This window comes from Narcine bancroftii, chromosome 7 (genome assembly GCF_036971445.1).
Source record: "Narcine bancroftii isolate sNarBan1 chromosome 7, sNarBan1.hap1, whole genome shotgun sequence".
Taxonomy (NCBI): Eukaryota; Metazoa; Chordata; class Chondrichthyes; order Torpediniformes; family Narcinidae; genus Narcine; species Narcine bancroftii.
Window position 1 is genome coordinate 9,121,809 of NC_091475.1, and position 25,246 is coordinate 9,147,054.

General features: G+C 39.9%; 1 protein-coding gene across 2 annotated transcripts; it reads left to right on the plus strand.

Annotated features, from left to right (window-relative positions):
* The first annotated feature begins 1,157 nt into the window (after positions 1–1,157).
* On the plus strand, positions 1,158–24,220 carry LOC138739763 (V-set and transmembrane domain-containing protein 5-like). Of its 2 annotated transcripts, XM_069892342.1 has the most exons (5): positions 1,158–1,226; positions 2,857–3,192; positions 3,285–3,374; positions 11,777–11,872; positions 21,909–24,220. In XM_069892342.1, the coding sequence occupies exons 1-5, from the start codon at positions 1,172–1,174 to the stop codon at positions 22,034–22,036; spliced, it is 705 nt and encodes a 234-aa protein (XP_069748443.1). In that variant the 5' UTR covers positions 1,158–1,171; the 3' UTR covers positions 22,037–24,220. The 2 variants fall into 2 exon arrangements, with proteins under 2 accessions (XP_069748443.1, XP_069748444.1); XM_069892343.1 differs by lacking the exon at positions 11,777–11,872.
* Positions 24,221–25,246: the final 1,026 nt, after the last annotated feature.

The window sequence follows — 25,246 nt, forward strand, 5'->3', positions numbered from 1 at the left end:
CAAAGTGGCGACCCGACCCTGGCAGCCCGTGACTTACACCTCAGGCCGAGACGAGCTACCCGCTTCAAAGTCGGCGCCTGACTCAGCAGCACGCGGCCACAGCGCCCCCCCCCCCCCCTCCGATGGGCAGGCCAGCGGCAGCCAATCGGGCAGAGCTAGGGAAGCGGGCGCACCCAGGGACGAGAGGGGTTCACTGACTGTCCGCTCCCCGGAGACCGCGAAACAACCAATCCCAGGAAGTGGACTGTAATGCCACCACTCAGGTGGCAGGGCGTCATCAGAGATGGGCTTCTGAGCCCTTCATCAACAGGAGCTGCCAACACAATAAACCAGTGTCAAATTCTTTGACCGTAATCGCCCCAGCAGCAGCAGCTGCTACACCGTCAATATTTTCAGGATTTGAATCAGATTTAAGACTATTTTCAATCAATCAGAAGGATTAAAAATCTACTTTAAAATTCAGTATTCATAGGTTTTCATCTATCCAAGTAGTAAGAAATGGAATATCCATTTCAGCCTTGCTTTATTCCTGGTTTATGCAATGATACTTCGAAAGTTCACGATCCGCAGTTGGGGAGTGAGATTGTTTCCAAGTTCCACAGTGCTGCTTCAGCAGGAGGTGAATAGAATGAGTTTGAAAGTTGCCTGTATATCAAACATTCCAGCAAGGTTGCTACAGTTCCCATACAGCAAGTCAGCTGAGGAGTGCATAAAAATCACATGGATTGAGTGGACCACTCCAGATGATTCAGTGTCACCCTGAGTTTTTAAAGCATTATTGTTTTGATTGAATTGTAAATGACATGGTCTAGAAAATTTGCCCTGCTGTCAAAATATTATTCTTTAAAAATGTACCGAAATTATACTTTTTTAGCTTCTGTGATTATCCACTATTGGAGGAGAAAATGGTGGGGATCCTAATCTGTTTACCATTCTGTGGGGAAAAACATTTACTTAATTTCAGTGTGGTGCTCTTTAAATATCACACATGGTGAACTTTATAATCACTTCCGCTTGCAGAGAAACACAAATGGCAAGAACTCATTTCAATGTTTAATGTGTGGGTGAGACACTGTTCATTGACAAAGCCTAACCACATGCACACGTCAGCTTTACTAAAATAACCAACCCTTTTTTTTTCGTTTCAGACCACCACAGTGATCACGGCAGCATGACTTGTGTTGTTAGAGCTGTAATTTTCAAGCTATGCATCTTGTTATACAAAAGTAAGTCATCATTTTTGATTCTTAAAGTTGGGGATTGTTTTCCTTTGAGCAGTAAAGGTCGAGGTGAAATTAGATAGGGTTGAAAATTGTGAAAGTAATGCAAAGAGAAACCTTTTTTCAATTGGTAGAGGGGTAAATTGTGAAAGAATGATGATCTCAGATCATCGGTAAAAAGAATCTGAGGCAAGGAAAGAGTTCCTTCCTCAATGAAAAAGTGTTATGGCCAGAATTTCACCGTTTAAAAGGATGGCCCACATATTTTCTGTTGCAGTGTAGAGCCACAGTCTTTGACACAAGTAGCAACATTCTAATCAGATTTGAAACAAGCGATGGGTTTAGCAGTGAGAAAGGCAAAGCGAGATCTATGTGATTGTATCACTGCATCCGCCTGTAGAGAAGTAATCAGTACTCTTCAATCAGTTTCTTTGGCTTGGTTTCGCGGACGAAGATTTATGGAGGGGTATGTCCACGTCTGCTGCAGGCTCGTTGGTGACTGACAAGTCCGATGCGGGACAGGCAGGCACAGTTGCAGCGGTTGCAAGGGAAAATTGGTGGGTTGGAGTTGGGTGTTGGGTTTTTCTTCTTTTGTCTTTTGTCAGTGAGGTGGGCTCTGCGGTATTCTTCAAAGGAGGTTGCTGCCCACCGAACTGTGAGGCGCCAAGATGCATGGTTGGAGGTGATATAAGCCCATTGGCGGTGGTCAATGTGGCAGGCACCAAGAGATTTCTTGAAGCAGTCCTTGTACCTCTTCTTTCGGTGGCCAGTGGAGAGCTCGCCCTAGAACACGATCTTGGGAAGGCAATGGTCCTCCATTCTGGAGACGTGACCCACCCAGCGCAGTTGGGTCTTCAGCAGCGTGGATTCGATGCTTGCGGACTCTGCCAGCTCGAGTACTTCGATGTTGGTGATGAAGTCATTCCAATGAATGTTGAGGATGGAGCGGAGACAGCGCTGATGGAAGCGTTCTAGGAGCCGTAAGTGATGCCGGTAGAGGACCCATGATTCAGAGCCGAACTGGAGCGTGGGTATGACAATGGCTCTGTACACGCTGATCTCTGTATGTTCCTTCAGGTGGTTGTTTTTCCAGACTCTTTTGCCTTGGTGAGTCTGTTGTCTATCTCCTTGTCGATCCTTGCATCAGATGAAATGGTGCAGCCGAGGTAGGTAAACTGGTTAACCGTTTTGAGTTCAGTGTGCCCGATGGAGATGTGGGGGGGCTGGTGGTCATGGTGGGGAGCTGGCTGATGGAGGACCTCAGTCTTCTTCAGGCTGACTTCCAGGCCAAACATTTTGGTAGTTTCCGCAAAACAGGACGTCATGCGCTGGAGAGCTGGCTTTGAATGGGCAACTAAAGCGGCATCGTCTGCAAAGAGTAGTTCACGGACAAGTTGCTCTTGTGTCTTGGTGTGAGCTTGCAGGCGCCTCAGATTGAAGAGACTGCCATCCATGCAGTACCGGATGTAAACACTGTCTTCATTGTTGAGGTCTTTATTGGCTTGTTTCAGCATCATGCTGAAGAAGATAGTAAAGAGGGTTGGTGCGAGGACGCAGCCTTGCTTCACGCCGTTGTCAATCAGTAGAAGGACATTAAATCACAACCAGTCCCATTGTGTTTTTTTTTAATTTGCAGATCACATTGTGACTCCGTCAAAAGGTGCTGAAATGGTAGAACACATCAATGCCAGCATTGGAGAAGATGTGTTATTTTCTGTAAATTGTACATCCTGTATGAATCAATCAATAGAATGGAAAAAAACTGGAACAAGCCAAACCAGTATTGTCATGTTTCCCTTTCATGAACGTGAGCTCACCATCTTTGAAGGTTACAAGTCACGGGTGAAAGATTTTAAAAATGGCTCCTTTTTACTAACCAACATTCAGCTGAATGATACAGGATGCTATATTGTGACACTGGTAGACACTGCAGGGAAGCAAATGACAATAACCAAGCAGTTGTTTGTCATTGGTAAGTCCTTCACGTGTTTGGAACAAAATTATAAAAGACTTTGTTTCTCCTGGATACTTCCAGTAACAGAGTTCTGTATCCTGTTTTAAAAGCCAAAACAAATGATCTCAAAGATGAGCATATAAAGAAAAGAGGAAATATGACAAGAAATAAGGAGATCAAGAAAAGCAGAAAATTCCCTGGTAAGTTTAGAGCATCGATTTTCCCATCTGACCGATCAGCGGGCACTTCGAATGGTACTGCATCCAGTTTAATCAGAATGATACAAGAGTTTCATTTAAGATTTAATAGAGATATTTAAAATGATTAAAAGCTGATTTATTAGGATAAGTTTTATTCATTGTGGGCGAATCGACAAGAGCGCTCGACTTCATTGAGAAGTGAAATCTGAAAACCTAAACAATTGTGGAAAGTTGAAAAGCTTTCCTCAAAAATTGGACACTGGTTCACTTGAAATTATCAAAATTATTATGAGCAAACTCTTATTAATGAAGAGTACCAGGAAATTTGAATCAATATTAGGTTACATGAGCTCATGCATAAATTAATCATGAATTAATTGAAAGGCTGATTAACAGAGATCTGCATGGCATTCAACTTTGCTAACACACATGTATAAAAATAGATAATAGCAAGATTGAAATAATGTTAATTTTCATAATAATGTAAACATTTGCGACATAAGTTAGAACTAACCTATGTGTGATGTGGTGCCTTTAATCTCCACGTTCTGCCCATTTGAGTATTCCAAGGAATTAAATAACAAATTTAAAGTATAATAATGATGTCCAATAAATATCCAGAAAATAAAAGGGTGATACACAAACGGAAAAGCCAAGTTAATTTATAGAAAATAATATTCCATGCAAGCAATGATTGTTCGGTTCAGGTTTAATATCAAACATCACGATTTCACAGCCTTAAGTCAAATAAAAGATATCCTGCAACTTTCCCTGGGAGCTCCTGGTTTACATCTACTGTTGAAGAATGTACCGGGGGTGTAGGTTAATGGGGTGTAAAAGGGGCAGCACGGACTCGCAGGGCCAAATTGGCCTGTTACCGTGTTGTCTGTATATGCCTTATTTAGATTACATGAAAACATTTTTTTTTTTAAAGCTGTTAAGGGAGACTGAAACAAAATTTCACTCCCTGCTCAAATTCATTGTGAACACTAAAATCTTGGAATCTTCATCCATGTGAAACATATTCCAGCAGTATCTTAAGATTTTTAACATTCAGGAATGTTTCTTGGCTTTTATTAGGAATTCTCATTGTTAAGAGAGATAATGAGTTTATTGTTGCTGCAGCTATCCAGGTACTTCATGAAATTAAAAACTACAATGCATTAAATTAAGTTAAAAAGGGAACATAAATTACACTTTACAGTCGGGAAGAAAGTCCTTCTGTGGAGTCAGAGAAGTCCATAATTCCTGTTCCATGGGGAGGTTCAGTAACTGATGGCTGTTGGAAAGCAACTGTTCTTGAACCTAGATGTGAGGTCTTCAGGGTTCTGCACCTTCTACCCATAAGTAGCAGCGAGAAGAGGTTGTGATTAGGGTGACAGGGTCTTTTATGATGTCGGTTGCCTTCTTGAAAGCAGCATAAGCTTTTCTGTAAATTATCTCTGGATTAAAAGTCTTTGTGGTGTTCATTGCAAAAAAAAAAAAGGTTTTAGTTTAGGATTGAATGATGAATTTGGAAGATTTAATTTTTTAAGCCTCTCCTTAGAATTCCTGAGTAATATGGGATCAAAAGAGATTATCAATCTGGCTATTGATGCACAGATGTTGATGGGAATCAGAAACACAATTGAACCTGAACTTGGACTTTTTTCTTATTGAAGTAAAAATGCACTGCAGGAGAAACTCAGCAGGTCAAACAGTACACTTTACAGAGCAAAGATAAAGATAGCTTGATGAAGGGCTCAAGCCCGAAACGTTGGTTTTGTATCTTTATCCTTGCTAAAGTAAGCTGTTTGACCTGATGAGTTTTTCCAGCATTTTGTGTTTTTAACTTCATTCACGGTTCCTACATACTTTTGTGCTTTACTCCTTGCTCTGATTGGCCCATGTTTATTTATAATAACCATAAAACAATTGATGACATTGTTTTATTAGGTGGAGAGGTAGGAGAAATGTGTGGTTTTTTTTTTCTGTCTTGGAGGTTTAAGGGGAGTTTTAATGCTGTTTAAAGGTTTCAGAAACCTGAAACTGAATGCACTGGTACACAGTTCAGTAACTAGAGGACACCACTTCATAATACATGACAGATGAATAGAGAAAATGAAACATTATTATTGCACATCACTTATTTGAATCCAATAATCAAAGCATGAAAATGGAAGTAGAATCTAAAGTGACTTTCAAAAGAATTTTCATAGTTATTTGAAAAAAATTTGCAGGTCTGTTTGGGGGGGGGGGGGTGTGGTGGAAGAGCATACAAATTCAACATTACATAGTCAGGCGCCTTAAACTGAAGAGCCTCTTTCCACGTATATAATTCAATGAGATTCTCATAGATGAAGCACTACTTTATCAAATTTTAAGAAGCCTGTTTTGGTCAACAAGTTCCATTTCAACTCTTTCCTGCTGCAATTACTATGTGACAACACTTGTGTGAGACCATTTCCTCGCTACAATCACATAAATATCCATTTGCTTCTTATGTTGCACATCAGATATCAAATGTGGCTTTGGTATGAAGGAATAAGCAAAGAAAGTAATCTTAAATAACTTCAAACAGAATCAGAAACTATCACAAATGTTTAGCAGATTGATCTATAGTAAAGATAAGTTAGGACAGTGGTTCTCAACCTTTTTCTTTCCACTCACATCCCACTTTAAGTAATCCCTAGGCCATCAGTGCTCTGTGATTAGTAAGGGATTGCTTAAGGTGGGATATGGGTAGAAAGAAAAAAATGTGAAAAACCACTGTTTTAATCGTCCCTCATTGACTCATTATGTGCAGGGTTTCATAACTCCAAAGGAAATGGGCCAATGATAATTTTTCTCAAGCAAAATATTTCAGTAACAATTGGGTCTAGAGCAGTGATTTTCAACCTCCCCTTCCCACTCACATCCCACCTTAATCAATCCCTTATGGATCATAGAGCACCGATGAAATAGAGAATACTTAAAGTGGGATGTGAGTGGAAGGGAAAAGGTTGAGAACCACGGAGTTAGGATTTTCCGTGTCAATCTCACCACAATGTGTTTAATGGCCATCTTCCCTGTTGGATCAGATTGTCAAATTGCAAAATAAAAGTACAAACATTACTAATTTTATTTTTAAATAATTAGTTTCCAGAAAGTTTGGGGTAACATAGTAAGATTTATTTGTGATATTCTGGAAATTACATTCCTTTTGCTAGATGGAACTAGCTGTACATATTGGATATCAGAAGCAAATAGAGAAAATGAAGGAAAACCTGACCTTCTGAGTGTTTCCAAGATTTTTCCGTGTTTATTTTCTTTAGTAAAATGGATCCTTCGATCAATGATAGTGGACATAAACGCCGTTCACATTAATGCAACAATCAATTTTTTTATCTAATTTGTGCCATTTTAATTTGGACGCAGAATCATTCTCCAAAAGTGGGGTGGTGGAACTAACCTCATACAATTGATCCAATAAGTGGAACAGGAGGTGGACATTCAGTCCATTCAGTTCAGACTGGTTAATTTGTGCATTTGCCATTACATTCAAATACTCAAGTTTTGTGTGGAGGAATATGATGACATCCATTAAAAATATTATCTAAAGGGAAAACATTATTCATTCCTTTTTTTAAAAAAAACCACTCAATTCTTTTTAACATTTGGCATTTCAGGCAATATACATGAATATGTGAATGACACGCAATAAATAACACAAGAGGCTGAGACTGAGTCCCTGATTTACAGGCTTTTATTCACAATGGACGGGGACCTCGTCCTGTGCCGTGGCCCGGGCTTTCTGGGGAAGGGTCAAGGTGTTAGAAGCTTTATACAAAGTCAAAGAGGAAGGGGGCCATAGGTACAGTCACAGGACAGGGCAGAACCAGGTAATCAGGAATATAGCAGTTCACCGCAATTAAATTACTTAATTTAATAATCACATGCAGGTTTCTAGAGTGTATATTTTCTGTATTAAATTTAAAATTTATATTTAGACCCATAGCACTGAAACAGACCAATTCGGTCCGTACCGCCCAATTTACACCCCATTAACCTACATCCTGGTTTGTGTTTGATGGATGGGAGGGAAACCAGAGCCCCCGGGGAAACCTCACGCAGAATGTGCAAACTCCTTACAGACAGCGCGGGATTTTTAACCCGGATCCGATCCCTATCACTGCCGCTGTAAAGGCATTGCACTAACCACTACCCCTACTGTGCCACAAAGTTCATCATCTGGTAAGATGTGTTTTTAAACCAAAACTATGTTCCACAGATGTAAAGTCCAAATAGAAAAGTCTAATCAGGATTCTAAATCTGCAATCTGTAGTTTTACTTTCATATTTGAATTGTTAAAAGCATGGACATCACATTCTTAATTTTTGACATTTATTTTACCAATATATAATTGTCTTCAAACTACTTGCAATTTTTTTTTTTTTTTTTAAATGGGTGTTGGTTATATTAACCAGGATCCACTCCCTGAAAAACATGAATGAAAAAACTGACACAAACGAAGCACAAGTGGTGAACATGTTAGAGAACCCCAATCCCTACAATTAATGCCTATGACGGACATGGTGATGACTGAAAATGTGTGGCACATGAAGCTCTTCAATAGACCATGCCAATGTCACTGTGTCTAATCCCTTTCAGCTTCAGATCTCCACCACTGCAGGTCACAATTGTTCAAATGCAATTCCAAATACTTTCAAAGCCTTCGACCCATTCAGGAAGCGAGTTCCAGCCTTTACTTGCATTTGATTTGTCATTTATTCTCTAATCCTTAACCAGAAAGAATCCTGTTTACTATTGCAAAGTCCCTCATTGTTTTATGAATTTGAATGAGGTTTTACTCCTAAGAAAGCAGCCTTACCTGAGCCAATCTTTCTTCAGAACTAAAATTTGCCAGTTTTCATGAAGTCTTTTTAAATCTCCTCTACACGATCTCCAGTGCAAACAGTTTGCAATATTTGAGCTCTGATCCAACTATTCTTGAATTATTTCATAACTTCCCTGATCTTGTAATCTGGCCTTGGTTAATAAAGTATCCCACAAGCATTTAATTACCTAATTGATTTGTCCTGCTACCCAAAAAGATATGTGGATATTGCACTCCAAAATCCTGAGGCACTTCTTCAAAATTAAAGAATCGATCCACACCATTCAATATCCTCCCTTGCCTTGTTTTTCTTTCTTTCTTTTCTTTGGCTTGGCTTCGCGGACGAAGATTTATGGAGGGGGTAAAAAGTCCACGTCAGCTGCAGGCTCGTTTGTGGCTGACCAGTCCGATGCGGGACAGGCAGACACGATTGCAGCGGTTGCAAAGGAAAATTGGTTGGTTGGGGTTGGGTGTTGGGTTTTTCCTCCTTTGCCTTTTGTCAGTGAGGTGGGCTCTGCGGTCTTCTTCAAAGGAGGCTGCTGCCCGCCAAACTGTGAGGCGCCAAGATGCACGGTTTGAGGCGTTATCAGCCCACTGGCGGTGGTCAATGTGGCAGGCACCAAGAGATTTCTTTAGGCAGTCCTTGTACCTTTTCTTTGGTGCACCTCTGTCACGGTGGCCAGTGGAGAGCTCGCCATATAAAACGATCTTGGGAAGGCGATGGTCCTCCATTCTGGAGACGTGACCCATCCAGCGCAGCTGGATCTTCAGCAGCGTGGACTCGATGCTGTCGACCTCTGCCTTGCCTTGTAACACCGTCATAAATGGAGAATTTCACGTGTCCCAAATTTGTGCCATTTTCTGCTCAACTTTTCAAACCATCCATGCCTTCCTGCAAACTGCAACTTTCATCCTTACTGCTAATGGCACAATTTTTGTGCCATCTGTAAACCTCTCTGCCATGTCGCTCTTGATGGCTTTGCATTAAATGGGAAATTCTGCAGGTGCTGTGATTACAATGCACAAGGTGACCTTGTTCAGGTAACCTCCAAATAATACTCGATAGCTCAAGATAGTCAGTCATTCTACCGTTCTTGCAAATTAAGAAGTATTTTTTGATCAGAAGCAAGTTGAAGGATGCTACTTAATTACGTAACAAGCCAAATAATTTTTTTTTTAAATCAATATGTTGTTTTGGAAGTTAAATAGGCCAATGTTAGGAGAGATCCTTTCACTTAACCACGGTGTCAAAAGAATCCTGTGTTTTACCAAGGGACTCACAATGATCATGTTGTAAGAGCCCAAGGTGTTAGATATTATTTATTGAGATGGAGAGAGGATTGGATGAAAGACAGGAATCCCCGAATAGGGAGAAGGGAGTCATTCTGGGTTTGCAAACTATGTTGAATGTTACAAGCAACAAACAATAGGCAATGAACCAGACAGTGATTAATCTTAAAACACTCATTTTATTTCTAACTCAAACTATAGTCATAACTTTTAAACTATCCTTAACACTGTGCGTGTTACCCAAACCATTACAGTCCAGGCTAAAATCTAGAAAGTTACTTCAAAGTTCACTCTTTTAATTCAGTGTTGAAGCGCTGACCTCTGAAATTTGATGCCCAGAATTAATGTTGCCCAGAATTAATGTTGAACTGATGGGGAGACCGGAGTTGTAGCTGCTACAGACTCAAATTCTTCTTGCGTTGCCTTTGAAGAAATTTCTATCCACACGAGCTGTGGTCACAACACTCTTGGTCCTTTTGTAGGCAAGACTCAAACTGGGTGGCCTCCACGAAGATTCCAAGACCCTGGCACCGGTCTCTCCAAGTAAATTCACTGCTAGACACACTTAAATTGAAGCCGTCTCTCCAAGTGACCTCCACTGTTAGTCACAATCAAAATGGAGCACTTTGCTTCCCAAAAAGACTCTCCTGGCACAGGTCAATCCATCAAAAAGGCTCAGTCGTTCCCAGAACATGCTTTGCTCTGAATTCCACAGAATGGGTGGCCACAAGAGCTGCTTCAAAAGGCTGTTTCTCTCCAGCCGTCAGAATGGTTCTCCCCTGCAAAATCACCGTGTTTTTGCAAATGAATTGAATCTGGAACAGACTGTGACAAATCTTCCCTCAGTTCTTCCAATGTATTGAATTGTCACTGGGCTGTGACTTGAATTGTGCTTGTGTTAAATGTTAACTGTGACCATTCAGTCACAGTTATCCCTTACAGTGATAATCCCATTTTACTAGAACTGGAGCTCGTAATATGAATAAGATTTCATCAAAATAAATTCTAGGATTATAACTATTTACAATAGTTTGATCAAATAAAAAGAACTACAGTCACCAAACACAAAAATAGGCAAGATGAAAAGTTGCAAGAAATTTACAGGGAGATACTAATAAATCAATAGCCAAATAAAATGTCAAATGAATCGAAAAATAAAATAATAATATTGTTCAAATGGAAAAACATGCTAATTACTTAAGTGCAAAAGGATTTGGGATCTGAACATGAAGCAAATTAGCTTACGTGTAGCAGGCAGTCAAAGAGATGAAGGGAATGCAAGTACTTGTTTCAAAGCACTTGGAGAAGTAGGGACTGTGAGTGTTCAATGCACTCGTGAGACCAGATTTCGACAACCGCAAAGTTTTTTGTCCTATTTATTTTACAGAAAATATTATCTCATGGAGATAGTTTGGAGAAAGTTCACTGGGATAATAAATGAACTGTTCTCTGAGGAAAAGCTAGATATATTTGACTCCACACTGTGTAGTTTAGAAGAATGAGGAGTGATTACATTGAACCACATGTGTCTGAATGAGTTAAACGGTACAAGCACTGAGAGAATGTTTCCTCTCGTGGGCGAGTCCAGAATCAGAGGGCAATGATCTCTGAATAAGGGAGTTCCTACTGAGGTGTGAGGGCAGGAGGAAGTTCTTCTCTCAGCAGATTGTGCATCTTTGGAACATCTAATTGTCGAGGGTTGTGAGACCAGATTCCTTCTGTATATTGATGGCTGTGATAGCTATCTAATCACCAAAGAAATCAAGTGGTTAGGAAAATGGATGAATCATCAGCGATCTTTCTGAACAGGGTAGTAGACACAGGGGCCGATTGGGCTACCTTTTCCTACTTCTCACGGCCTTGATCTGATCAGATTAATGTCAATGAACAATAAAATCGTTTTAATTTACTTTCTTTGTTTCTACACGTCATGGAGACAATAAATAGACGAGAAGTTGGCTACAAAATCGATCTTTGTTGCCTTTAAAAGAGAACAAACCACTTTCTAATCTTGTTGCTACAATATTTTCAAGTTTAATGTCAGAAGCTATTTATAACTGTCCCACTTAAGATCACTTGGTTAATTCGATGTCATTTAGTAGGACACCGAAACTTAAAACTGATTTCAATTTTGCTTCACTTGCTGGAAAAGCATTGGTGTACTTTCAGATTTAGTCATCAGCCATACCCCTAAATGACTGGGAGACACGTTATCAGTTTTCTCTGCATTGATCTAGCACTTTTTTCTTGCTCATAGCTGTTATTATTGGAGTCAGTCTGGTTGGAACAATTCTAATCTGTGTTACATTAACATTCTTCATTTGGAGAAGACTACGGAAAAATACAGAGATTGGTGAGTTTTTTCAAAAATATATACTGCACTGTGACACAACACTGGACAACAAGAATTTTGCTTCCTGAACACTTTTGGGTGCATTTTATAGCTTTTGGGCTGCCGATCACAAAAATAACCTAAAGATTTTCCTATCACATACCTTTTTTTTTTAAAAAAAAATGGTTTATAACAACATGCTTCAAGCATACGAAACCACAAAGTGCAACAAGTCATTGGAAATTCATTTTCTGCATTCGCACTTGGACTTCGTCCCTGCTGATCTTAGGGCAGACAGTGACAAATGTGGTGACCATGGAAAAGCTGTATCAGGGAATCTGGAATCCATCATTGCTGCCGAACATGCTCTCATTTTGGACACTGACATGAGAGGCATCAGATGTTGAGTACAAACAAAAACTAGCAGCAAAACGCAATGCACCAGCATCATTACGCAATTAAACATATTAAATTCAATAAAAGTTAATTTACTGTTGCGCCAACTTCCTACGTGATCCAGCAAATCTGAAATTATCTTTGTGTTCAACTTGAAGTGGTTTATCATAATCTTCAATTTTGTTTCTGGAAGCAAATCTTTTGAAAAAATTTGTTGTCCAGTGTATTTTGCTTTGATCGCAAGACATTTGACCACATCAACAGTTCAAAAAAAATCACTTTAAAATCATCTTTAAATCCAGTATTATGCACATTCGATTTGACCGAATAATCATATGCAAATGTTAAAATCTTGTGGAACTAGAAGATTCATAACTTCTTTTATTTATTTATGGACCATTCATTCAATAATCTAGACATAGAAAGATGAGGGGACCCAATTTTGACTGCCAAATTAGTTTAATCTCAGCCAGGATTTTGTAAGCTTCTCTGTTTGGTTGCCAAAACACTCAGGGCCAAATTAGGAAGGGTGCGAGGCTAGACTGCACCCAACTTCATATACTGTACATAATATCATCCCCTTTTTACATGAAGGGTCCCAGCCCAAAATGATGACTGATCATTCTTATCGATGGATGCTGCCTGGCCCACCATCTCTTAGTTTGCTCAAGATTACAGCATCTGTAGTGTTTATAATTCTCTATTATCCATTTCAAAATTCAGATTTATTGTCAGAGTACATACATGACATCACATACAACCCTGACATTCTTTTTCCTGCGGGCCAGGTAAAATTTCTACTTATTGTAACTGTAGACGATACACAAGAAAAAGATACATGTATAAAAGAGAGGAATGTAAAAAAAAATTGACTGTACAGTACATACAAAATAAATATTCAGAAATAAATAATGCATAAAGTAAGAGTTCTTAAATGCATCCCTGATGGAGTTTGTTGTTGAGGAATCTAACGGTGGAGGGGTAGTAACTGTTCCTGAACCTGGTGGTCCAACCCTTGTGGCACCTAGAGCTCTTTCCTAATGGCAGCAGCGAGAACACATCCTGGGTGGTACGGATCTTTGATAATTGCTGCTGCTCTTCAGTGGCAGCCTTCCATGTGGATTCTCTCAAAGGTGGGGAGAGTTTTGTTTGTGAAGTACTGGGCTGTGTCCACTACCTTTTGCAGGGCTTTTCACTCAGAGGTATCGGTGCCCCCATACCAGGCCATGATGCAGCCGGTCAGCACTCTTTCCACTACACATCTGTAGAAGTTACCAAGGTTTCTATTGTCATACCGAACCTCCACAAACTCCTGAGGAAGTAGAAGTGCTGACATGCTTTCTTCACAATGACATTAGTGTGTTAAGTCCAGGAAAGATCCTCGGAGATAGTGACTCCAAAGAATTTAAATTTGCTCACCTTCTTCATTTCTGATCTCCCGATGTTCATTAGATCGTATACCTCTGGTTTTCCCTTCCTAAAGTCTACAGTTAGCCCCTTGGTTTTGGTGACATTGAATGCAAGGTGGTTGTGAGTACACCATTCAATATCCCTTCTGTATGCCATTTCATTGCCTCTTGTTATACAGCCCACTACTGTAGTATCGTCAACAAATTTGTAACTAGTGTTGTGGTACCAAGCCACCCAGTCACAGGTGTAAAGTGAGTAGAGTAGGGAGCTAAATATGCAGCCCTGTGGTGCTCCGGTACTGATGGAGAATGTGGAGGATACAGGACGTTCTAGCCAACTGCACTGATTGGGGACTGGAGGTGAGGAAATCCAGGATCCAATTACACAGTGGGGTATTGAGGACCAGGACTTGAAGTTTGCTAATTAGTTTTGAAGGGATGATGGTGCTGAACACCAAATAGTAATCTGATGCATGTAACTTTGTTGCCCAGGTCTATGGAGAATACAGACAAGGACAAGGTTCCAGTATCCTGGTGTCTTTTTTAGTCTGCAGTTTAAAATTCTAGGTAAACGAGGTACTAGTGGGCAGCTATTAAGAACTAGTGTAGCAGAGAGAAAGACGACGATGCGCCCATCTGCATTTCTACCCCCTGCAGGGGGTGGCCCACTGTACCTGCAGGGAGGTTACCTGGGAGGCTGGCTCCACTTATTCCCTGCCAAACACTGGCCCCATATAAAGGTTCACGCCAACCCCAGTGTAAGCAGTAGAGCATACGGAGCCAGATGGGATACTGAACCTTGTGTGCAAGTTTTAAGCCTGTAGCACAGCCTTCGTAGCTTGAGCTTGTTTGTTCACACTGCAGCACACAGCCTAATTACAGCACATTGAATAAATTCAACCGCAACATAGCACCGAGATAAATGTCATTTTATCTCTCCAACTTTTGATACTTTATCTAGCATTTAGCAGCTTATGGAGGATTCATTCTTGATCAATGGATCTAGAAATAATAAGAAATTAAAATCTGGAAGAGGAATGCCTTAGGACTGGAAAGAATGATCTTAAATATTTATTATGTGTAGGATATGCTTTTCAATAATCTATCCCCTTTCATTTCTCTTCTGTGACGGTTAGAGCATGGGCCTGCATCGTGGTCCTCTTCACCCGATGGTACAGGAGAGAAGTGCTAATTATGACCTTTGCATAGTGGCAACGTTTTATGCCAGTGCACTTACTGGACTAGTAATCTAGTGATCTAAATTCAAACACCAAAATAGCAGCAGAGAAATTTAAATTCAAATTACAAACTGCAATTTTTAAAATTTTTTTTTTGGTTGTAATGGCTTCTAAGAAATTGGATTCTCGTAAAATGTCACGTGATTCATAATGTCATTGGGGCCTGGAAATCTGCCATCTTTGCCTCATGTGGTCACCTAATAAATACCCCAGCAGGCCATTTATGTAAAAATGGACAATAAATGTTAGTCATGCCCATGAAGTCCAGGCACCCAAGGTTGAATTTTAACAAAGGCTTTTCCTGTCATTGCAGCACAGTCAGATCTTTACCTCTTGTCCCTCACATCCCTCTTCACCCTCTGTACAATCCCTTTGGGGGACCATGTCTCTGATGAAGCAAAGATGTTGCTTCCACAGCCATTTCCCGACTAGCAGCTAGGCCTCAGGTGGTAGACCATGAAGCCCTGTCTCCAAATGACCCTGGTGGCCTTATGGATTTGTTTCAAAGTTCGGATTCATTGTCAGAGTTCCTACATGACATCACATTCAACCCCGAGATCCATTTTTCCTGCAGGCCGGGCAGAATTTCTAATAATCGGTCGTACAAAAAAAAACTCCATACAAGACACGTATACAAATCAGAAACATTTTTAAAAAGACAAAATAAATGTAAAGAATTGATAAAAAATAAAATGTACTTCAAATATGATCTGTAATATCACTTTAAAACACATTTAAATAAAAAGCACGAATATGGTTATGTGATACTGTTAAACCTTTTTGAACATGGCTTGAGTTCTTAGAGAAAGTTTTTAAGATTAACTTGTCGATAGAACCAAAATTATTTTTATTAGGTAATGTTAAAATGTTGGGTTGGAAATTGAGATTAACTAGGTATCAAATTGGGTTTTTGAGATTAGCTTTGGCTGTAGCAAGAAAATGTATAGCGATTATTTGGAAGAATGAGTGATTTAAGTTTGCAACGATGGCATACAGAACTGAGATCGTGTACTCCTTTGGAAAAGATAACATACAATTTACGGGACATCTTTTTTTAATCTGAAAGTATGCAGCCCCTATTTGGAGTATGTGGCTTTAAAGTTTTGAACTTTCTATGGCGCATTGTGCTGGCGTAACCCTAATCCGTGGGATTTAGCGATGTGATTGATGGGTGAATCTCCATCTTTGGGGTTAGAGTTAGCAGGGAGTGGGAGGGAGTGGAGAGAGGGTTAGTGGGGTGGATGGGAGGGGTTTGGGTATATAACACATTCTTCTGCTATACTTGAACATATTTGAATGTATTGTGGTTTAAAATTTTGAAGTAGTTTTTTAATAAAAGCACAAATATTTCTTAAGAGAAAAATTCCTTATCTTCACAATCAGTATCAAAATTTATTACCATGAACACGTAACAAAATTTGTGGTTCTGAGGCAGCATCACAGCGCAAAAATTGCTCTAAATTACATTTCAAAATAAATATAGTGCAAGAAAATAGAAGTGAGGTAGTGTCTGTGGTTCATTGTCTATTCGGAGGGGAAGAAGCTGTCCTTGTGTCACTGGATGCCCATCTTCAAGCTCCTGTACTTCCTTCCTGAGGATAGTAGTGTGAAGAGCCTGGGAGGTGAGGGTACTTGAGGATAGAGACTGCTTTCTTAAGACACCATCTTCACCCTGATAGAGTGAATACCCATGAAGTCGCTGTAGCGACATCAGTGAAACATGGTGGAAGGAGGGGCATGATTGGCAGCTAAATATTCCAGGATTCCATTGTTTTAGGCGTGATAGAACAGAAGGGATAAAAGATGGAGGAGTCGTATTGCTTGCTAGAGAAAACAATACAGCGGTGCTATGGCAGGATAGATTGGAGGGCTCATCCAGTGAGGTGATTTGGGTGGAATTGAGGAATGGAAAAGGTATAAAATGGGAGTGTATTATAGACCCCCTAATGGGCAGAGGGAATTAGAGGAGCAAATTTATAAGCAGATAGCATATATGTGTGTTAAACATAGATGGTGATTATAGAAGATTTTAACTTTCCACACATTGACTGGGACGCCCATGCTGTAAAAGGGCTGGATGGGTTGGAGTTTGCCATGTGTTCAGGAAAGTTTTCTAAATCAATACATAGAAGAACCGACTAAAGAGGAGGCAGAACTGGATCTCCTATTAGGGAATGAGATTGGTGAGGTGACAGAGGTGTGTGTTGGTGAACACTTTGGGTCTAATGATCATAATACTATTGGTTTTAGGTCAATAATGGAGAAGGATAGGGTTGGGCTTAAGGTTGAAATTCTTGATTGGAATAAGGTAAATTTCGAAGAGATGTAAAAGGATTAAGGGGGGTGGTTTGGAATAATTTATTTTCAGGGAAGGACATAACAGATAAATGGAGGATATTCAAAGGGGAAATTTTGAGGATAGAGAGTCCCTGTGAGGATTGAAGGAAAGGCTAGAAAATATAGGGAGCCTTGGCTTTCAAAGGATGTTAGGAATTTGGATTGTAGGAAGAGGGATGTGGACAACAGGTAGAGACAGCAGGGAACAAATGAGGTGCTTGAGGAATAGTGTTAAAAAATCTAAAGAAATAAATTAGAAAGGCTAAAAGGAAATCTGAGGCTGCTTTGGCAGGCAAGGTCAAAGTAAATCCAAAGGGTTTCTATAGGTAGAATAAAAGTAAAAGAATAGTGAGGGGTAAAATTGGGCCCCTTGAGGATCAGTGGGGTAGGCCATGTGAGAAGTCAGAAGAGATGGGGGAAACTTTAAATGATTTTTTTTTCTTCAGTGTTCACCAAGGAAAAGAATATTGAGCCAGGTGAAGTGGGGAATTCTGGTAGAGAGGCCATGGATAATATACAGATTAATGAGGTAGTATTGGCTATTTTAAAGAGAATAAAGGTGGATAAATCTCAAGGTCCTGACAAGATATTCCCTACAACCCTGAGCGAGGTTAATGAACAAATAGTGGGGGCTCTGACAGAAATATTTAAAATGTCACTGGCCAGGGGGAGGTGGAGGATGGCTCATGTTGTTCCGCTGTTTAAAACAGGCTCCAAAAGTAAACCTGGTAACTATAGGCCTGTGAGTCTGACATTGGCAGTGGGTAAATTAATCGAGAGTGCTGTTAGAAATGGTATATATAATTATTTGGAAAGACAGGGATTGATTAGAAGTAGTCATCACAATTTTGTACATGATAGATCCTGTTTAACAAATCTTATAGAATTTTTCAAGAAGGTACTAAGAAGGAGGATGAGGGGAAGGCTGTGGATGTTATATATATGGACTTTAGTAAGGCCTTTGACAAGATTCTGCATAAGGGGTTAGTGAGGAAGGTTCAGTCATTAGGTATTAATGTTGAAGTAGTGAAACAGATTCAACAATGGTTAGATGGAAGATGCCAGAATGTAGTGGTGGAAAATTGTCAAATTGGATGCAGTTCACCAGGGGGTTGAAAGATGGCAGATGGAGTTTAATATTGATAAATATAAGGTGCTGCATTTTGGTAGGGTTCATCAGTGAAGGTCATACACATTAAATGGTAGACAAATGAGGAGTGCAATAGAACAAAAGGATTTAGGAATTCTGGTACATTATTCTCTGAAAGTTGAGTCACATGTAGATAGGGTGTGAAGAAAGCATTTAGCATGTTGGTCTTGATAAATCAGAATATTGAATATAGGAGTTGGGATGTCATGTTGAAGTTGTACAAGGCATTGGTGAGGCCAAATTTGGAATATTGTGTGCAGTTTTGGTTACCAAATTATAGGAAACATACAAGGAAGAATGGAGAGAGGGCAGGGGAGATTTACAAGAGTGTTGCCTGGGTTTCAGGGTTTGAGTTACAGGGAAAGGTTGAGCAGGCTGGGACTTTATTCCCTGGAATGTAGAAGACTGAGGGATGATTTGATAGAGGTATTTAAAATTATAAAGGGGATAGATAGAGTCAATCTGGACAGGCTTTTTCCATCGAGAATGGAGGAGATTAAAACAAGAGGACATGGATTCACTCAGATGGTGGTGAGAGTGTGGAATGAGCTTCTGGCCAAAGTGGTAGATGCGGGTTTGATTTTAATATTTAAGGAAAAATTGGATAGGTCTATGGATGAGAGAGGTGCGGAGGGTTATGGGCTGGGTGGGATTAGGTGGGAGAAGATGTTCAGCATGGACTAGAAGGGCTGAAGTGGCCTGTTTCTGTGCTGTAATTGTTATATGGTTCCAAGTCTCCAGCTCATTTTCTCTAGTGAGCTAGCAAAAGTTTAGTATTTGCATGAGACTTGTGTAGGGAATGAAGTGAGTGGAAGGGATGAGCTGGTTTGAACACTAATTGCCTCATATTGATAAATTATTATCTTCATGTATAAAATTGGATGTTTTTAAAATTTCATCATTCTGTTGGATTTTCTTCATGCTGCTCATAGGCTGAGGTCCAAATGGGCTCTGAATATTGGCAGTTAAATTTTCCAACTAAAGCACTTCCCGTCGAATTGAGATGAAAGCTCATGCTGCCTTTCTGTTGGAGTGACTCATCGTTGCCTGACTTGATGAATGAAAAGGAAAATTTGACAGTTTCAAAAAAAAAACTCAATCGTGACTATTCAATTGCAGTCAATACTGAAAGACAAATCACCCCCATTAGACTTAGCTCTGGGAAACAAAACCACCCTGCAACCTACTTTTTCAGTCCTCCTTATCGTCGAGGGCAATAGGTCCATTAATTACTTCAACAAGGTGCCTCAATAATGATTCATTTCTCATTGTAAAAAGCCATCAAACTGCTGATGTGTACATATTATTTGTGTCCATTTAGGATGATCAGAACTGTTTTTGAAATTAAAAGACCAAAATTTGTGCTGGATCAATGGTTGTCAACCTGATATAGTACAGGAACAGGCTATTTGGCCCATCAAATCCATTCCGATCATTGGTCACCCATTTACACCAATTCTACACTGATTCCATTTCCTTTTCTCATCAACTCCCAACACATTCTAACATTCACATAAACATTAGGGACATTTTACAATGGCTATTTAGAACAGTGGGTCGCTACCTTTTTCTTTCCACTCACATACCAACTTAAGCAATCCCTATGCCATAAGTGCTCTGCGATTAGTCAGGGATTGCTTAAGGTGGGATGTGTGTGGGAAGGGAAGGTTGAGAATCACTGCTCTAGACCCAATTATTACTGAAATATTTTGTTTGAAATAAATTGTCATTGGCCCATTTCCTTTGGAGTTATGAAACCCTGCACATAACGAGTCAATGAGGGAGGATTAAAACAGTGATTTTCAAACTTTTTCTTTCCACTCACATACCACCTTAAGCAATCCCTATGCCATAGGTGCACTGTGATTAGTCAGGGATTGCTTAAGGTGATATAAGAGTGGAAAGAAAAAGTTTGAAAAACACTGATTTAGAAGCTACAACAGTTAAACAAGAAAATCTACAAATGCTGGGGCACAATGCCCAAACATGATGGAGAAACACTGCAGGTCACGCTGGAAGTAAAGGGTAACCAATGTTTCAGGCCTTTTCTGATGAAGGGCTCAGCAGTAAAGCATTGGTTACCTTTTACATCCCATGGATGCTGCATGACCTGCTGAGATTCTGCTGCACATTTGTTTATTGCACCTAAGCTACCAACATACATGTCCTTGAAGTGCAAGACCAAGTCCAGAGATCCCAGAGAAAACCCGATGGGGTCACAAAGAGAATGCCCAGACTCCACACAGACAGCACTCAAGGTCAGGAATGAACCCAGGTCTCTGGAGCTACGAGGCAGCAGCTCTAACAGCTACATCACTGTGCTGCCTCTGCAGTCCTTTCCCCTCGTCTTTCTGTCCTCTCTGACTGGTGTGATATCACAGAAGAAGACCTGTTGGAATCTGCCCTAGGAGAGTAAAAGAATATCAGAGGTCATTCAGCCATTCTGGAACTGCCGCTGACCAAATTTCAGTCCTGGCCTGACAATGCAGATGGAGCCATTTGGTAAAGTTATTCCCGCAATTATAGATTTCATTTAAGAATACAAAAAAAAAATAGATTATTCCAACTCTCAGACATGCCCCTTACTTTGAGACGATGGGTGCATATAGAATAAATGTAAGCAGGCTCCCCTCCACTCCCCCCCCCCACCCACTGAAGTTCGGTGACAAAAAGCTTGAGAACATGGATTAAGAGTGAAAGGGGAAAAGTTTAAAAGGGAGCATTGGGAGGAATTAATGGAGAGAGAGAGATAGGAGTGTTGAACGAGCTGTCTGCTGAACAGATGAATGAAGGATTAATTTTGACATTTCAGAAAAATTTGGACAAGTACATGAATAAGATGGGTGTGGAGAGATATGGTCCAGGACCAAGTCAGTGGGACTAGGTGGAATAATAGTTTGGCAGAGACAAGAAAGATTTGTATCTGCGCTGTAGTATTCCATGGTTCTGGACAATCCAGACAGGGGAAAACATCATCCGTGCTTCTATCCTGTCATGTCTCCAAAGGAGCTTGTACATTTCAGTGCAATGATCTCTCATTCCTTTAAACCCTGGAGACCATAGGCTCAGTCTGCTTTATCTCTCCTCAAACAACAAAGCTGCCCTCCCAGGAATCAATCTGGTGAACGCTCACAGCACAGCTTCTGTCTCATGTGCAATGAACCCTCACTGAACTCGGTTAATCAAAAACAAGAGGCTTCATTGAACGTTACCAGCAAATAGGAAGGATCGCCAGGAATCTCAAATGGTAATGGACACATGGAATAGGTTACCACAGAAAAAAAAAAACTTTATTACAAACAGGAACAAAAGAACATTGTTGTTTATAAGAAATTGTTGAACATGGTGAGATGTTTGGACAGGAATGGATGTTCTCAATAGCATTCTTATTGCCAATGTTCTTTAGATTTTTCATCCTGTTGGTTTCACAATGAAAAATTAATTGGTTTCTACTTTGTAATGTGGATGTAGCAATTGTGAAGAGAAGAAATGCAATCAATGTTATAATTTTGGTTTTTTTTTTGCAGAGATTCCAGTTGTGAAGAGGAATGAAAATGTAAATACCAATATTCCAGAGATTGTTTATTCAACCTACGTAGGTGCATATGTTAGCTATGGAAAATCGTGCCAAACAGCTTCTTTGGATCAAACCTGAGAGGAAATCTTCTGTGAAAAATCTTTGATAAACTTGACTACATTATTTAATAGAGGACAGTAGAACTTCCAATACCTGTACTCCTATTATCCACCTTGGTTTTTTCGCACAGATTTGTGCCATGGAAGCATCAAAAATGCAAGCTCAGCATTCCTCCCTGCACCCACCTGCTGCCAAGAGACATCATTAAAATTATTTCTCCAATGTGCAGCATGTCCTTTGCCAAGGCATTTGCTCGAGGGGGTAACATTTCTTCAGCAGCTTCCCCGGCAACATCCATAGGACCAAAACTAATACACTTTGCATGTTTAAGTGGACCTGGCACTCTGTAATGGGGAGCGGACCACACAATGGAGCTAATTTGATCCTAAATTCACCCAGTGTAGAAATGAGCACACCCAGGTCAGCTGTCCATTTTAAATCCAGCCATGGAGTCAATGGTATGTAGGAATGGATGGTTAAAATGAGTGAGCAATCTCATTGCAAGAGATTACCTGTGGATATGTTCAATTAGTGTTTCTTTATGCTGAAATTTACATCACCCAATAGAACTGAAATTAAATTCAGTAATTTTACCAGCACATTCGTTTAAACAGGCAGTCAGTAAAGTCATGGAGAGTTACTGCACGGAAATAGGCCCTTTGGTCTATAAAGACCGTCCTGACCATCGACCACCCATTTTCGGCAGTAATTCCACCTGAACCTATTTTATTCCCCCCAACTTCCTATCAACTTCCCCCAAATTCTACCACTCACCCAATTCCAAAAGCTAATTTGCGACAGCCAATTCACCCAGCAACTAGCACCTCTTTGGGGAGGTGGGTGGAAAGCAGATCACCCAGAGGAGAAGTGCTCAGTCATTGGTAGAATGTGCATTCATTTGAAAGCTGCCTTCCTTCACAACTCGTGTACGTGGGGATGCAATTACTGCGGGTGGACTCTGCTGTCTGCCTCTGTAGTTGGGGGATTTGTGGTCAGGAACAGAGAAGGAATTTTGCCAATCTTTTTCATTTGGAGACGGATTTGGTCGTTGAAGCTGAACGTGGATGTAGGAAGGATGGAGGAGTTACTTTTGAGGAGGTCTCTGGTTAGAATTTGGAATGAAACAGCACATTTAAAATTAGGAGACTAAAGTGTATGCTAATTACAAATATTTGCATATGCTCGTCATTCATTAATTTAATGGTAGCTGAGTTTTGTACTCCACTTCCCAAATTGAGTTTCATTTCAGAGCTGTGACTGCATATTGAGCTCAAGCCAACAACGACATGTTTCTATCAACCAGACTCACAGTATTCAATAGGTTTACTGATAATTATTGTCAGGGGTGTGTGTGACAACCTGTTAAACTGAACTGTGATTGTTTGGGAACCATGGTGATTCCAGCTTTGGATTGCCTCCCTAATTGAGTTATTCCTTCTAATACATTTCCCGAGTCACAATATCAAACAAGACTCAAGTGCCTCAGAGGATTATTCTATGCATTGGATAAAATGAAATGATTTTGCTATTGAAAGAATTAATTCTGGTATTTAGACAATTTATGGCCAGGGCAAAGAAATTTTATGTCAATGCTTTGAGATTCCACATACTAAGATCCTAAGAACCCAATTTCAAGGAATAGTTCTGTTCACCAATGTTCTGATTCTTAAAAGGCTTTCTTGTACTGCAACATATTTTGAGAATTGAAAATGCCACCCCTTTTGGTGTTAAAGCACAGCTTCATTACCGATATTCCACCATGTTATTGAATTAATTCAATGAAACCTGACCAATTTGTACAGTAAGTAAGCTGCTCTGAACATCTCACTTTCAGTTTTAAACTATCAGAGGTTAGAAATACACCCTTGAGACACTGAATTCCTTCTTTAATATTGTTGAGTTTGTATTTTCTAATGTGAAAGATTGTTATTTATATACCAATTAAGTTAAAATGTTTAGATTTTTATGTCATTCAGTTGCTATGCAAACATTTTTCTCTCATTGAAATTGAATTGATCCATGTTGACACCAAAAGAATTAACAGTCCTGCGATACAACACTGATGTACGATATTTCTTTATCACCACTGTTGCAACCGTCAAAGAAAAGCTTCAAATGCTGAAAATGAATGCGTTTAGCACACTAAAATATTCCACAAGGTGCGACAATTTGTAGCTACATTTAAAAAGGAATAAAATTTACAAAACAAAATGAGTGATTTTCATCTTTTTTCTTTACTAGTTGTTAATTGAATACTCTGCTATTGGTGCTCCAGATATTTTACAGTCATATGTTTAAACACAAAAGCTGTTTAAACCTAGGCTAACACTTTCCATTCAAGGGAATGAACAATGGCAGCTAAGAAGGCTTGGGTATTCCACGTCACTGAAGAAAGTATCTTTCATTTCAAACCAGAGGTTCAGTGTCCTCAATAATGATAATTTTATGAAATATTTGAAAATAAAAATAGAAAAAATGAAAAATGCCAACATGATTTTGAAGATTAATTTTGCTTCACTTCTGTTTAATCTCTGGAACTGCTTTATACCTTATGTTAACTTCTGACAAAAGAACCTTTATAACGTGTGGCTGTAGAGCGTGTCGAAAGAACCAAAGACTTGTTGATCCAAACCAAGGCTTTTATTAACTAAAAGACTGGAGCGTATCACATGTAGGTCGACCAGTCCAGAATGACCAGGTCTGACTAGGAGCAATCCTTTAAGACCTCCCAGAAGGTGTGGCTACACTCTCAGCCAATCACAGTCATCCTACACTACAATCTGTACAGATACACAGTGGTGATAGAAATTGTACTATCACAACGGCATCTTTGAAAAAAATGCTACAGGGGAGCACGTGCCCAGAACTGGCCTGGGGCTCACGCAGAAGCAGGAAGAAGCTTCAAAGAAGCAAAGAAAGCTCCTCAGACATGTGTCGCGTGGTCATTCAAACTTCAGCGAAATACACAGATGTGCACAATAAATCTTTAGGAGACACGGGGCATTTCTGTGTTCCACCAAACAGTACATGTCAGAGACAAGGTGGACCTTTTAATTTTTTTGTGGAAATTGGATTGTGCTCTGTGTTAAAATGCAATGCTGGGTGATGCAAACTCTGGACAACCTTTCAATAGAATCTCATAGCCAACTGTTGAAGACATATGCTACAGCACTGTAACTGCTCTCTCAGGAACCATAGTTGCTTTGCAGCAGGCCTCCAGCTCCTAAC